General features: G+C 39.5%; 1 protein-coding gene across 2 annotated transcripts in view; it reads right to left on the reverse strand.

The window, feature by feature from the left end:
- Positions 1-15,029, reverse strand: part of MAP3K2 (mitogen-activated protein kinase kinase kinase 2) — an 84,645-nt gene that overhangs the window by 38,400 nt on the left and 31,216 nt on the right. For both annotated transcript variants that reach the window (XM_055120477.1, XM_055120476.1), the window contains exon 2: positions 397-465. In XM_055120477.1, the coding sequence (XP_054976452.1) occupies positions 397-400 (4 nt within the window). In that variant the 5' untranslated portion in view covers positions 401-465. The remainder of the gene's footprint in view (positions 1-396; positions 466-15,029) is intronic.

Below are 15,029 nucleotides of genomic sequence, written 5' to 3' on the forward strand. Positions count from 1 at the left end.
TTTCATGCATATACTGCTCCAACACCACATCATCCATCACTTGAGTGCCCTCTTCCCTCCACCAATACCCCAAGAGCCCCTCCCAACCACTTCTTCACACACTCCCAGTTAAGCTCAGTTCTGCAGAAAAGTTAGGTTTCCTTAACAGGGACATTTTCGTCTTAATAAAATGGTAATACATCATAGCAGCTTAATTTAATGTCCCGACTATGCATAATATGGTTATTTCAAAACGGTAGAAGTTAATACATAAAGTACTTGAGTTGAAAATCATGCAATAAATATGAAAATACACAAATCTACCTAATAAATTTTTAAATATTCTCATACAGAATTATTTTCTTCCCTATTTAATCCTCTAAGTAGAAATGAAAAATTATTTTAGTTTAAACTCACCCATTATGGCAAACAGCTCAACAATGTGGAAATTAGGGAAATGGCTCTCCCTTCAACATTCTTTAGTACCTTAGGAAATAAAAGATAAACACATTAATAATAAGACACAGAACAGTTGCAGCCACACACAAAAAAATACTCATGCATCAATATAAAAAATGCTAATTACAAACATACAGTTTTAAAACTGTATACATCTTGCTGGAAAGAGGTGCTAATTTTCACTTTGATATTCAACCAATAAGCATGAGCTAAATATTAATATTATTTTATATAAAAAGATTTAATTTAGTGGGGTTTTTCAGACTTCTGTGTTAGCTTAAAACCAGAGGGCTTTTTTTTGTTTTTGTTTTTTTTTCCCACATACAGCATCACTCAGGGCTTACTCCTGGCTCTGAGCTCGGTGATCACTCCTGGTAATGCTCAAGAACCATGTGGGATGCTGGTGACTGAAACTGGGCTGGTCACATGCGGGCAACCACTACTGTACTCTCTCTTCAGAGAATTTTTGAGTCAAAAATTTTTGAGTCAAAAACCACAGAATTTTGGGGGCTAGAGTGACAGTACAGTGAGTAGGGCGTTTGCCTTGCATGCGGCTGACCCAGGTTCGATTCCCCACATCCCATATGGTCCCCCGAGCACTGCCAGGCACTCCTGAATGCTGAATGCTGAGCCATAAGTAACCCCTGTGCATCACCGGGTGAGACCCCCCCCCAAAAAAAAAAGACCAAAAACCATAGAATTTTTGAGTCAAAAGTTTTAAGTAGGCAGGGTCAAGATAGCAGAGCAAGGAGAACGTGGGTTTACCTCCTTCCATGATCGGAGCAAATTTGCACCAGAACTTGGATGAACCTATGCAGAAACCAACTGACACCCTGATGATCAAAGATTATACAGGGACAGAAAGAGAGCACCCAGATGAATTGAAAACAGAGTGATATCTCACCAAGAAGAAATCTCACCAAAAACCAATACTCTGCAGTCAGGAAGAGATTTCTAAAGTGTGGAAGTTAACCCTAGAGAGCATCGTTCGGGATTAAACAGAGCATCTGTTACTTTAATCCTATGCTCACAACACTGAAATGACAGACAAGAAGCTACAGAATATAAACAGATTAGAATAACCTGCATCTTAGAGACCCCTTACAACAGATAGCTGTTCCAATGAACCACACTACCGAGCATCTCAATCTCCACAGTAACCTATCTTGAGGGCAAATTCAACACAATGAGCCACATACTATAACAAGTCTGGAATAGGCAATTCTATAGAGACAAAATATAAATGATGTCCTAGGCCTGGGGTATAAAAAAAAAAACAGAAAATGATTACAAGTAGACAAGTCTCTTTATAGATAATAAAATTTTCTGAAAAGCAATCATAAGTATTGCACACTTCTGAATATACTGAATACTAAACTACTTTAAAAGATACATTTCATGGTATATGAATTGTATCTTGGAAAGGTGGGAGGAAAAAAGAATGAAAGGAAGAAAGATGAAAGGAATAAAGAGCAGTGACAGATTCTGAGAAAACTAGAGCTCATCTGCCCATTTATGAAGCAACTGCTATAAATTCAAATCAAGAGCTATCTAGAAGAATTCAGATTCAAGTTATTATTAAATGTGATTTTCAAATGTTTAAAATTTTATTTGTTTACTTGTATTTTGTTTATTAAACCTTTTTTAAAAATAAAAAATAATAGCCTAGTAGGTAGGGTGTTCGAGGTCAACCCGGGTTCGATTCCTCTGCCCTTCTCGGAGAGCCCAGCAAGCTACCGAGTATCTCGCCCGCAAGGTAGAGCCTGGCAAGCTACCCGTGGCATATCTGATATGCCAAAAACAGTAACAAGTCTCACAATGGAGACATTACTGATGCCTGGTCGAGCAAATCAATGAGCAACAGGATGACAGTGCTACAGTAATTGATTAAAGTTTTGTGATTTACAAATGATGGTTTCCAATGTATATAATTCCAATACCACACCCCTTCTCCAAGGACCCCAATGACTCGCTTCCAACACCCCTCCCACCAACTTAATTGTGTGAATCAGTTATCCTGTTGCGTCTGGCCCTTTGTTGCTACCTTGCTGTGTATCTTTCAGTTCCACATGAGTGAGAACATTCTGTATCTTTCCCTCCTCTCTGACTTCACTCAGCATAGCCTCCAGTTCATTCCACTTTGCAGCAAATTACATGGTTTTATTCTCCCTTGGCATTGCATAGCATTCCACTGTGTATATACCAGTTTCTAGATCCATCCATCCACAGTTGAGCATTTGGGTTGTTTCTATATTATGGCTATTGTATGGTAAATATAGGTGTGCATATATCATTTCAAATTAGTATTTTTGAATTTAGGGGACAGAAGCCAAGAAATGATTATCACAGCATTGTGTATAGGAGTTCTACTCCTATTTTTTTTTAAATCTCCATATTTCTTTCCAGATGACATTCCCACCAACGATGCATGATAAGGGCTCCTTTCTCACCAGAAACCCGCCATCAATTGCCGATTCTGGACTTTTTTGATATTACCATTCTCACTGGAATGAGATATATAGTTTTGACTTCAATTTCCCTAACCATGAGTGATGATGCAAATGCTCCAGATTTTAATGTAAGATGTCTTTCATTACCAAACTAGCAGTTAATTCCATTTTTGGGGGTACAAAAACACTGTACATTTTCCTTTCAGCTGTTAATGTTTTTTTCAATCTTACTTTATTTTTTCTTCCTGTTTATAACTGATGTGCCATGATTTATCATACTTTAATGATAGTTTCCTGCATACGTCATTCCAGCACCACACCTACCACTAGAATGACCACATCTCTCTACCATGTACCAGGGACCTCTTTCTTCACCCGCACCCCCGCCCCCATGCCAGGTAAACCCAGTTCTATAGACCAACTCTTCACAAAGTTCTAGAGTCTTTATCTATTTGTTACAGTTGCCATTTGAAACCACTGAATTATGCCAGTAATTCTCTAATAAAGGAAAATATACATGTAATTTGGAAGAAACTCAACATTACAACCACTTTCTTTTTAGTTATAATAACTTGAAGCCTAATGACACAATGCTTATCAAAAATATATAATGAATACAAAACAAAAAATGTTGCTTTCATCAGCTTATCAGTATCATCTTCAGGAACAACTACTATGCTATCTCAATTTAAAGGGCTTTTAAATAAAGTGTAGAATTGTATTTTAAATAACCAAGAAGCAAAGATCCAGTCTAAGTATCCTATTTAATAAATGAGAAAGCTGAAGGTCAAAAAGTTAATTTATCCAAGGTGATAACACTGTACAACATTAGGATCTGGATATTCTTTTTTTTTTAACTGAATCACCAACAGATAGCTATAAAGTTGCTCATGATTGGGTTTCAGTCATAAAACATTCCAACACCCAACCCTTCACCAGTGTATATTTACCACTACCAATGTCCCCAGTTTCTCTCCCACCACTCCATCTATACACACACACACGTACATACATATACATATATATGCATATATGTATATATATGTATATACATGTACATATGTATATATGTATGTATATATATATATATATGGCCTGGAGCGATAGCACAGTGGGTAGGGCGTTTACCTTGCACACGGCTGACCTGGGTTCAAGTCCTCCATCCCTCTCGGAGAGCCTGGCAAGCTACCAAGAGTATCCCACCCGCACAGCAGAGTCTGGCACGCTACTTGTGGCGCATTCGATATGCCAAAAACAGTAACAAGTCTCACAATGGAGATGTTACTGGTGCCCACTTGAGTAAATCGAGGAGCAACAGGATGACAGTGACATATAATATAGTTCCCATAAGATTGGTTGCCTTCTACTTTTAAACCCCATCAATTATGGTTTGCTACTCTTGGTACATCAATGGTGTAAGTGTGCACTCCAGGAATTCTCAAATTTAAAATACATGTATACAGCAGATTTACTCATGGGTGAGGTTCGTCCGAGCCTAAGAAGAGTAGCAGCAATTGAATTCTGGAGGTTTTCAGCTGATGGGGCTCTGCTGGGGCGGGGAGGGGAACTCACCCGCCCCCTCTGGTTTGTCCTGAAGAGACCTACTGGTGCAGGGTCTGAAGGCATTTCTGAGGTGGGTCATTCTATGTTACTCTCTTCTGAGGGCTAAGTCTCTGGATCATGGCGATAAGTGAGTTTATATGGCATGAGAGGTAGTTCATGGGCTTACAATCATGTTACTGGAAACACAGGGAGATGGGGGAAGGTAGTCCATGCGCGAGTCTGGATATTTCAGTCACAAGTTCCGCAAACCTGGGTTTTTCTGCAGATTAACTCATGGGTGAGGCTCGTCCCAGCCTGTGGAGAGCAGCGTGAGCACGGCAATGATTGAGTTCTGGAGGTTTTTGGCTGCTGGGTTCTTTTGGGGTGGGGAGGGGAACTCACCTGTCCCACTCCAGTTTGCCCTAGATCAGACAATCTGGCAAAGGGTTTGGAGTCATTTTTTTTTTTTTTTTTTTTGCTTTTTGGGTCACACCCGGCAATGCACAGGGGTCACTCCTGGCTCATGCACTCAGGAATCACCCCTGGCGGTGCTCAGGGGACCATATGGGATGCTGGGATTCGAACCCGGATTGGCCGCGTGCAAGGCAAACGCCCTACCCGCTGTGCTATCGCTCCAGCCCCTGGAGTCATTTCTATGTTGTTCTCTTCTGAGGGCTTTGAGTCTGATACTGCTTTATTTTTGTATCTCGCAAATGAGTGAAATCATTCTACATATGTCCCTCTCCCTCTGACTCATTTCACTCAGTATGATACTCTTCCATGTCCTTCCATTTATAAGTAAATTTCATGACTTCATTTTTCCTAGTGGCTGCATAATATTCCATTTTGTATATGTACCATAGTCTCTTTATTCAATCATCTATTCTTGGGCATTTGAGTTGTTTCCAGATTTTGGCTACTGTGAACAGTGCTGAAATCAACATAGAAATGCAGATGGCTTTTCTACACTGTGTTTTGTGGATCATTAAGATATATTTCCAGCAGTATTGCTGGGTCATATGGAAGCTCACTTTCTAGCTTTTTGAGAAAAGTCAATACTGTTTTCCAAAACCAGTCAGCATTCACACCAGCAAAGAGAGTCCCTTTCGGCTGGAGAGATAGCACAGCGGGTAGGGCGTTTGCCTTGCACGCGGCCGACCCGAGTTCAAATCCCAGCATCCCATATGGTCCCCTGAGCACAGCCAGGGGTAATTCCTGAGTGCAAAGCCAGGAGTAACCCCTGTGCATTGCCAGGTGTGACCCAAAAAGCAAAAAAAAAAAAAAAAAAAGAGTCCCTTTCTTCCCTCATCCATGACAGAAGTGATTGTCCTTTTCTTTTTTGATGTGTGCCAGTCTCAGTGGTGTGAGATGATATCTCTATCTTGATGCTGTTTGGATTTGATGCTCCCTGAAATTAGTGATGTACAGCATTTTTTTTTTTTGCTTTTTGGGTCACACCCAGCGATGCTCAGGGGTTACTCCTGGCTTTGCACTCAGGAATTACTCCTGGCAGTGCTTGGGGGACCATATGGGATGCCGGGGATTTAACCCGGGTCGGCCACGTGCAAGGCAAACGCCCTACCCGCTGTGCTATCGCTCCAGCCCCAATGTACAGCATTTTTTCATATGTCTTTTGGCTGTTTGTATTTCTTCTTGGGAAGTTTCTGTTCATCTGTTTTCCCCATTTTTGGATAGGGTTGGGTTTTTTTCTTATAAGTTCTACTAGTGCCATTTTATCTTTGATATTAACCCCTTTTCAGATGAGTTTTGGGTAAATGATTTTTCTCATTCCTTGGGCTATCTTTGTTTCCTGGTCATCGTTTCCTTTGAAGTGCAGAAGTTTTAGTTTAATGTAGTCTCATTTGTTTATCTTTGCTTCCATTTGCTAGGTCAGATAAAGATAACTTTAGCGTCAATGCCATGGAAAGTTCTACCTACATTTTCCTCTATGAACTTTATGGATTCAGGTCTGATATTGAGGTCTTTAATCCATTTTTTTTTTTTTTTTTTTGCTTTTTGGGTCACACCTGGCTCTGCACAGGGGTTACTCCTGGCTCTGCACTCAGGAATTACCCCTGGCCGTGCTCAGGGGACCATATGGGATGCTGGGATTTGAACCCAGGTCGGCCGCGTGCAAGGCAAACGCCCTACCCGCTGTGCTATCTCTCCAGCCCCCCTTTAATCCATTTTGATTTGACTTTTGTGCATGGCATTAGAAAGAGGTCTGAGTTCATTTTTAATTTATTTTGCATGTAGCTCCCAGTTTCCCCAGCATGACTTGTTGAAGAAGCTTTCCGTGCTTCACTTCCTATTTCTCGCACCTTTCTCAAAGATTAAATAATCATATAATTGAGAGTGAGGATATTCAACTCTAATCCACTGATCTATTGTTTTTAATCCCAATATCATGCTGTTTTAATTATTTTCACTTTGCTGTACAATTTGAAGTTGGGGAAGGTGATGCTTCCCAATCTCTTCTTTTCCTGAGCAATGCTTTTGCTATTTGTGGGGGGTTATTGTTTCATATTAATTTCAGGAGTGTCTGATCCATTTCTTTGAAAAATATCATGAGTATCCTTATAGGGGCTGCATTAATCTGTACAATACTCTGGGAACATTTTGTTGATGTTAGCCCTCCCAATTCATGAGCACAGGATGTGTTTCCATTTTTCTCGTGCCCTTTAATTCTTGAACTAGTGTTTTGTAGTTTTCTTTGTATAGGTATTTCATCTCTTTAGTTAGCAATTACAAAATATGTGATTTTCTGAGGCACAATTGTGAACAGGATTATTTTCTCAGTATTCCTTTCTCTTTCATTATTTGCATATAGGAAAGCCATGGGTTTCTGCATATTGGTTCTGTAACCTGACACTTTACTACACAAAAATATTGTTTCTGAGAGCTCTTTAGGATTTTCTTAGTATCATATCATCTGCAAGTAGTGAGAGCTTGACTTTGTCCTTTCAATCTGGATGCCCTTGGTATCTTTGTCTTGTCTAACTACTATGGCAAGTACTTCTACACTATAATAAATAGAAATGCAAAGAATAGACAACTTTGTCTTGTGCCTGATCTTAGAGAGAAGGCTTTAAGTTTCCCCCCACAAAGAATAATATTTATTGTGGGCTTGTGGTAAATGGCTTTGACTTTATTCAGGAAACTTCCTTCAATTCCCATTTTGTTGAGTTTTTATCATTAATAGGTGCTGGATCTTGTCAAATGCTTTCTCTGAATCTATTATCATCATATGGTTTTTATTTTTTTTTATTGATATGGAGTATTATGTTGATGGACGTGCATATGTTAAACCATCCTTGCATCCCAGGATGAATCCTACTTGATCATGGTATATGCTCTTTTAGATGACTTCTTGAATTTTATCTACTAGTATGATGTTGAGGAACTTTGCATCTATGCTGTTCATCATGAATATTAGTCTGCAATTCCTTTATCTCTGTGTGTGGGTGTGTCTCTGCTTTTATTATTAACATATTTCTTTCATAGAAACTTTGGGAATGTTCTTGTTTCTGCAATTTCCTGGAAAAGTTTGAAAAAGACTGGCAGCATGACCTCATTAAAGGTTTCAAAGAATTCACTAGTGAATCCATCTGAGGGTGGGCTTTTGCTCTGGGGAAGATTTCTGATTGCCATTTTAATTTCCTCAATCTTAATAGGTCTGTTTCATTATTCCAAATCTTGGTTCAGCCCAAGGGAGGTTATAGGAATCCAAGAATGTATCCATTTCTTCTGGGTTCTCGTTTTATGACGTAAAAATTCTCTCTTCCATTCCTTCCTTTCTTTACTGAGTTTTAGTCTTGTTGATTTATCAGGAGGTGACAGAGTGATGTTGAAGTCTCTAGCTACTATTGTATTGCTCTTAATGTCTACCTTTAAGTCTATTGGTTGTTTTAAGTATTTTGCTGGTCCTTCATTGGGTCAATGTATGTTTAGGAGCGTAATTTCTTCTTAATGTACACTGTCACTGTCATCCCGTTGCTCATCAATTTGTTCGAGCGGACACCAGTAACGTCTCTCATTGAGAGACTTATTGTTACTGTTTTTGGCATATCCAATACACACAGGTAGCTTGCCAGGCTCTGCCGTGTGGGCTCCATACTCTCAGTAGCTCTGAGAGGGGCGGAGGAATCGAACATGGGTCGGCCGCGTGAAAGGCAAAAGCCCAACCGTTGTGCTATCACTCCAGCCCTAATGTACACATCCTTTGATTATTAAGAAATCACCTTTGCTGTCTCTTATAACCTTTTTCAGCATGAAATCTGTCATCTGAAAATACTATGGCCACTCAGCCTTTTTGAGGGAGTTGGTTGCTTGAAGAATTTTTTCCAACGTTTGACTCTGAGACAGTGTTTGCTCTTATTCAAGTGTGTTTCTTGTATGCACAGAATGTTGGACTCAATTTTTAAAATCTATTTTGCCACTTTGTCTCTTAATTGGTGTATTTATACCATTGACATTGACAGATTAGTATCATGGGGGTTTTGTGTCATCTTTCAGTACAGATTTGGTGTTTTTGTGGGGTTGGTGTTGCCTTACTGTATTCCTTCTAGTTCTTTCTAAATTAATTTTGAGTCTATAAAGTTCCCAAGCTGTTGTTTATCTTTGAAGCTGCACATCATTCCTTCAAATATGAACAAGTCTGGCTAGATGTTCTTGGTGAGACTTTCATTTCAGTAAGTATTTTTAAAACTATATCCCATCACTGACCTCAGGCCTGAAGGTGCACATTTGATAGGTCTGCTGTAATTCTTAGGAACACTCCTTTGTATGTAACTTGACTTCTTGATCTTGCTGCTTTCAATATTATATCTCTATCTTTGATTTTGTCATTCTGATTAGGATATGATTTAGTCTTTTATTTGGATCTCTTTTAGCTAGTACCCTTTGTGCTTCCTGGATGTGGATGCCTGCGTTTTCCAGCTCTGGGAACTTTCTAGCAATAATGTTTTTGACTGTTACTTCCTCATTGGGGTTGACTTCTGTTCCTCTGGGACTCCAATGATTCTTGTGTTATTCCTCTTGAATTCACCCAAAGTTCTCGTCTGCCATTGATTTATTTTGAGGTCTTTTTCCATCTTCTGCTGTGGCCTAGAAATTTGCTCTTTCTCATCTTCAAGCTCATTGATTGTGTCTTCAGCAGCTATTTATTACTCTATTATTGAGGGCTTCCACTGAGTTTTTCATTTCACCTACTAAATTTTTTAAGTCTGACATTTCTGCTTGTAGTTTTCTCATTTCTGTTCTCAAATCCTCCTGTGTTTTACTGAATGTCTGTTCCACTGTTGCTTTGAACTATTAAAACTCCTCACTACTTTCTCTCTGAATTCTTTATCAGAGATTATATAGGCACATATTCCTTGTTGAGGCTTCAGGGCTCCTATCCTCATCCACTTCGTGTGATGGGGTTCTGTGCTGTTTTCCCAAGATGCTTGTGGTAGTCTCGAGGTGATTCTTTCCAATACACTATCAGATCCCCCATCCACACACTGCCAGGGAGAACTCTGAGGGAACTCAATGGGTGGTGATTGCTTCTTTCCCCATCGAAGATACATCGAAGATAAGTGTTGGGACATTACATGACTGAAACCCAACTATGAACAATTTAGTAACTGTGTATCTGTGATTAAATTTTTTAAAAAAGAGAGACTCCATTCCAATTTGGTATTCCTGAGTAACTGTGGAAACCTCTTGTACAGATTCAAGGAATGGATTCTTTGGTCTGAACTTACTGCTACTTTTTGATTACGGTTCTACTGGTACCCACTGATACCTTTGTGGGTTTGGTGGGAATGTTGATTAGAGTAGAGGCTAATAGACTGCTGGCCAAATGTGACTGGGGTAGCCAGCTGCCCTGGAGAAAATTCAGCATAAGAGGCCAAGATGTGGATTCTACGGGATATGAAGGGGTGAGATTAACTGGTGGTAGCATTAGTTGTTGGTCTCACCTTTGGGAGGAGCCAAACATTAGCAGCATTCAGAGCCAGTCAAGAAGGGATTGAGTCCCACTGGCTTGTTCACTTGCTCAAAGTAAAGTTCTTTCTACAGGGCTGTTCATGTGGAGCCCTCTGTTCAATAAGGTGCCCACGCTGGGAAAATTTCTTCCTGAGAGTAATTAGCATGAAGAAATATATTTAGGCGAGCAGGAGTGATAGCACAGTAGGTAGGACGTGTTTGCCTTACATGTGGCAGGTCTGGGTTTAATCCCCGGCATCCCATACGGTCCCCCAAGCACTGCCAGGAATTATTCCTAAGTGTAGAACCAGGAGTAACCCCTGAGCATCACTGGGTGTGACCCAAAAAGTGCAAAAAAGAGAAAAAAAGTATATTTAGGGTGCCCTCGCTGGTTGCCTGCTCAGAAAATCATGCCAACCACTAAGGTGATAACTCACTTATTTCTTACTCAAGTACACTTTCCATTGCTTATATCTAGCCAGAGATGTAGTTCAGTGGCAGAGCACATATTGTAAATTAATGAGGCCTGGATTTGATTCCTAGAACGGAAGGAGAAAAAAAAAACCCAAACAGACAAACCATATATCAATCCAACTTTTGAAAAATGGCTAAGTATGAAAAAAATAAAGAGAACTCAAGTGGTTAGAGAGGTCAGGACATTCTCCTAAAAATTTTAACTCACTGATTTTTCTCAAATTTTGTTTTTGTGGTGTCATATCAAATCTAGGACATCATACAGTGAGACATGCACTCTACCAATGAGCTACTTTAGCAGCCTTTCAAAGGTTATTAGTTATATAAAAATAATAAAATAATATTTTTAACTATTGTGGAGGCAGCAGAATTCATGGTCCTGGGGCCATTCCTAAGGGTGTTCAGGGATCACCCTTAAGTATCAGCTATGATACTTTCACCAATTCTCTAATGTAAAACTTCACAGAAAGATATAAAGAATTTACAAAATTAATGTACAATAAATCAACAGGAAAAACTAAGCAGAAGTAAATAGTTTCTACTCCTAGAAGGTCTCATTTACAAATTATTTTTAGTTTTTTCTATGTGTAGCATCTGTGAGTAAAAATACAGTAACTACTGATTTAGTCTACTAACTGCTAACACAGAGATGTATTACATCATTTTAATTCACTGCTGTACTGATTCAGTTATTCTGTACGCTCACAGTCCTTGGGGTTGGGGAGAAGATTCTGCTAGTTGGGGCATGAAAGAGACATGCTGTGTCCCTTAAGCACATGTAGCTGACAGAAGTCCTACAAGATGTGCTACCTCCTCCATTATTCTCTCAGAATTCCACTCCCCTAAGAACATATACATTGACACTAGTTTTATTGCTATTTGCTTGTTCACTTTCATTTTTCCCTTGGAGTTTGAAACTTGCCCTCAGCCCTTCCCCCTTCCTCATCCCCACATGTGCACATGCACACACACATGCGCGAGCGTGTGTGCGCGTGCACACACACACACACTGAACCTTGCCCCAACTACTCACCCAATAAACACACACACATACACACTCTGACCCTTGCTCCCTCCACTCACCTAATACACACACACACACAATGAACCTTGCCCCAACTACTCACCCAATAAACACACACACAAACACACACACACTGAACCTTGCCCCAACTTCTCATCCAATAAACACACACACACATACATACTCTGACCCTTGCTCCCTCCACTCACTAATACACACACACACACACAAAATGAACCTTGCCCCAACTACTCACCCAATAAACACACACACAAACACACACACACTGAACCTTGCCCCAACTACTCACCCAATAAACACACACACATACACACTCTGACCCTTGCTCCCTCCACTCACCTAATACACACACACACACACTGAACCTTGCCCCAACTACTCACCCAATAAACACACACACAAACACACACACTGAACCTTGCCCCAACTACTCACCCAATAAACACACACACATACACACTCTGACCCTTGCTCCCTCCACTCACTAATACACACACACACACACACACAATGAACCTTGCCCCAACTACTCACCCAATAAAAACACACACACATACACACACTCTGACCCTTGACCCCTCCACTCACCTAATACACACACACACACACACACACACACACACACACACACACACTGAACCTTGCCCCAACTACTCACCCAATAAACACACACATACACACACATTCTCTCACCCTTGCCCCCTCCACTCACCTAATACACACACATACACACAGACACATATATACTGACCCTTGGTCCCTCCACTTATGCAACACAAACACACACACACACACACACCACATCATGCAATATACACATACTGACCCTTGCCCCTTCCACTAACTCAATACACACACACACACACACATAACTCAATACACACACACACACACACACACACACAGATCCTTATCCCCTCTACTCACCCAATACAGGCATACTGACCCTTGCCCCCTCATCCTCACTCACCCAATACCCCCCTCTCTCTGAACTAAAATACCTATTCTGATTTTACTTTTGGAAAGATAAAAAAGGGAAATTCTCAGTAATCTCAGCAAGACAAAAAAGCAACATTCTCAATAATAACTAAGAGCTGGTTCTTTAAAATAACTCAATAAAATGTATAAACACCAAACAGGAAAAAAAGAAAAACCTGTAGGTAAAAATCAGAAATGAAAGAGGCAAAGCTACAGCTGGTACTGAAGAAATACGTAAGATCATAAGAAACAACTATCAGATAATCTTTCAAGACTGAATCAGAAATGAATAGATAACAGGAACATAACAACCACACATAGAGAAATGAAAAAAGTAGTTAAAAGTCTTCCTATGAACAAACGCCCAAAATTATATAGGTTCACCAGTTAATTCTACAAAAAAAAGAATTTTCTTTAAAAAATGGATACACAACCTACTAACTTTCAGAAACTTCAAAGGGCAAATAAGCCCAAGTAAATTCTAGGAGACCAACATCACTGTAATCCCTAACCCACAAAAAGAACCAGTAGACCAATATCTGATGAATATGGATGCAGAATTCCAAAAAAAAGAAAACAAAACTTATCAATCAAATGCAACAACAAATCAGTAAGATTACTCATCAAGACCAAGTGGGATTCTTTGAAGGGATATGAGAATAGTTCACATACTTAAATGAATTAATGTAATATACCACATCAGTGCCCCCCACCAAAAAGATAACACATACAAATGCCAGAAAGCATTTTACAAAATTCAATATCCATTTACGACAAGAACAATAAATAGGTACTAGAAGAAACACTTTAATATAACAGAGGACATAAATGACATATTCATGGGTAACATCATAGGTAGGGCGAAAATAAAGTTTTTCCTTTAAAATAGGAAACAACACAGTATGTCCACTTTCACCAATACTTTTCAACACAATTCTGGAAGTCAACCAAAGAAAGGAAGGAAAAGGGGGGAAAAAGGAATTCAAATTGGACAAAGAGTATAACTATTGTTCTCTGTGTATAACATGATAATATATATAGAAAGTCCTAAAGACTCATCAAGAAAATTACTCAAAACTAATGAGTTCAGTAGAGTGAGTGGCAAGATACATAGTATAAATTTTTGCATATCTACACCCAAATGAGTTAAAAAGCAATTTAGCTCCATCAAAACAGATCTTTAGTTGCATCAAAAGAAGTAACATATGAGCTAGGAGTATGGCTAAAGGCTTTGCAGGCTTTGCAATTCAAACACTACATTCAGTTCCCAGCACTGTATGTCTCCAAGCACCTAAGAACCACAAGTGGCCTTGGTGGCCCTCAAGCATTGCCAGGTGTGGCATCCACAACAATATCAACAACAACAACAACAACAAAAATACCTACAAGTAAACCTAATAATGGCTGTGAAAACTATACCATTACTAAAAGAAACAAGAAAAGGAAGTAATACAAAAAAAGGGGTAAGATATCCTGTGCTCATGGATCAGATAAACATTGCTAAATGGCCATCTTATCTAAAACAATTTACAAATTCAGCATACTCCTCTAACACTACACTCCTCTTCCCTGTGGCAAATGATTTATAAAAGACTGCACACTTAATACCTAAGACTACTTGTTTTGAAGATTCTAATTCTTCATGCCACCTGTAAGATTAACTCCTCCCCCTAGAATTTTCTTCTTTTGTGTTCATTTGGGGGGTAGAGGGGGTGGTCAGGGGGGAGGGGTTCACACCAGGCAGTGCTCTGGTTCAAGGATCAGTACTGAAGGGACTCAGAAACCACATATAGTACCAAGAATCAAACCTAGGTCAACTGGGTGCAAGGCAAATGCTATACCTGCTGAACAATCTCTTCGGCTCCCGCCTCTATAGTTTTATTGCATCTACACATCACAAATGAATCTTTGTGTAAAGTATGATTGAAACTCCAAAAGAAAAGAAAAATGGGAAATTTGTCAGGTTTACAAAAAAGAATTAACACTTGCTATTTTTCAACTTGCTTGCCAATACTGATGAAGTAACTGACATATTAGGCAGAGTTTAGGGTAATGTTCTATTTCATCATCATTTTAGTTCATCTATTGGTAGCTACTTTTGTCTACCTAAAACTACACTGTAACTGTGTACA

This window comes from Sorex araneus, chromosome X (assembly GCF_027595985.1).
Source record: "Sorex araneus isolate mSorAra2 chromosome X, mSorAra2.pri, whole genome shotgun sequence".
Taxonomy (NCBI): Eukaryota; Metazoa; Chordata; class Mammalia; order Eulipotyphla; family Soricidae; genus Sorex; species Sorex araneus.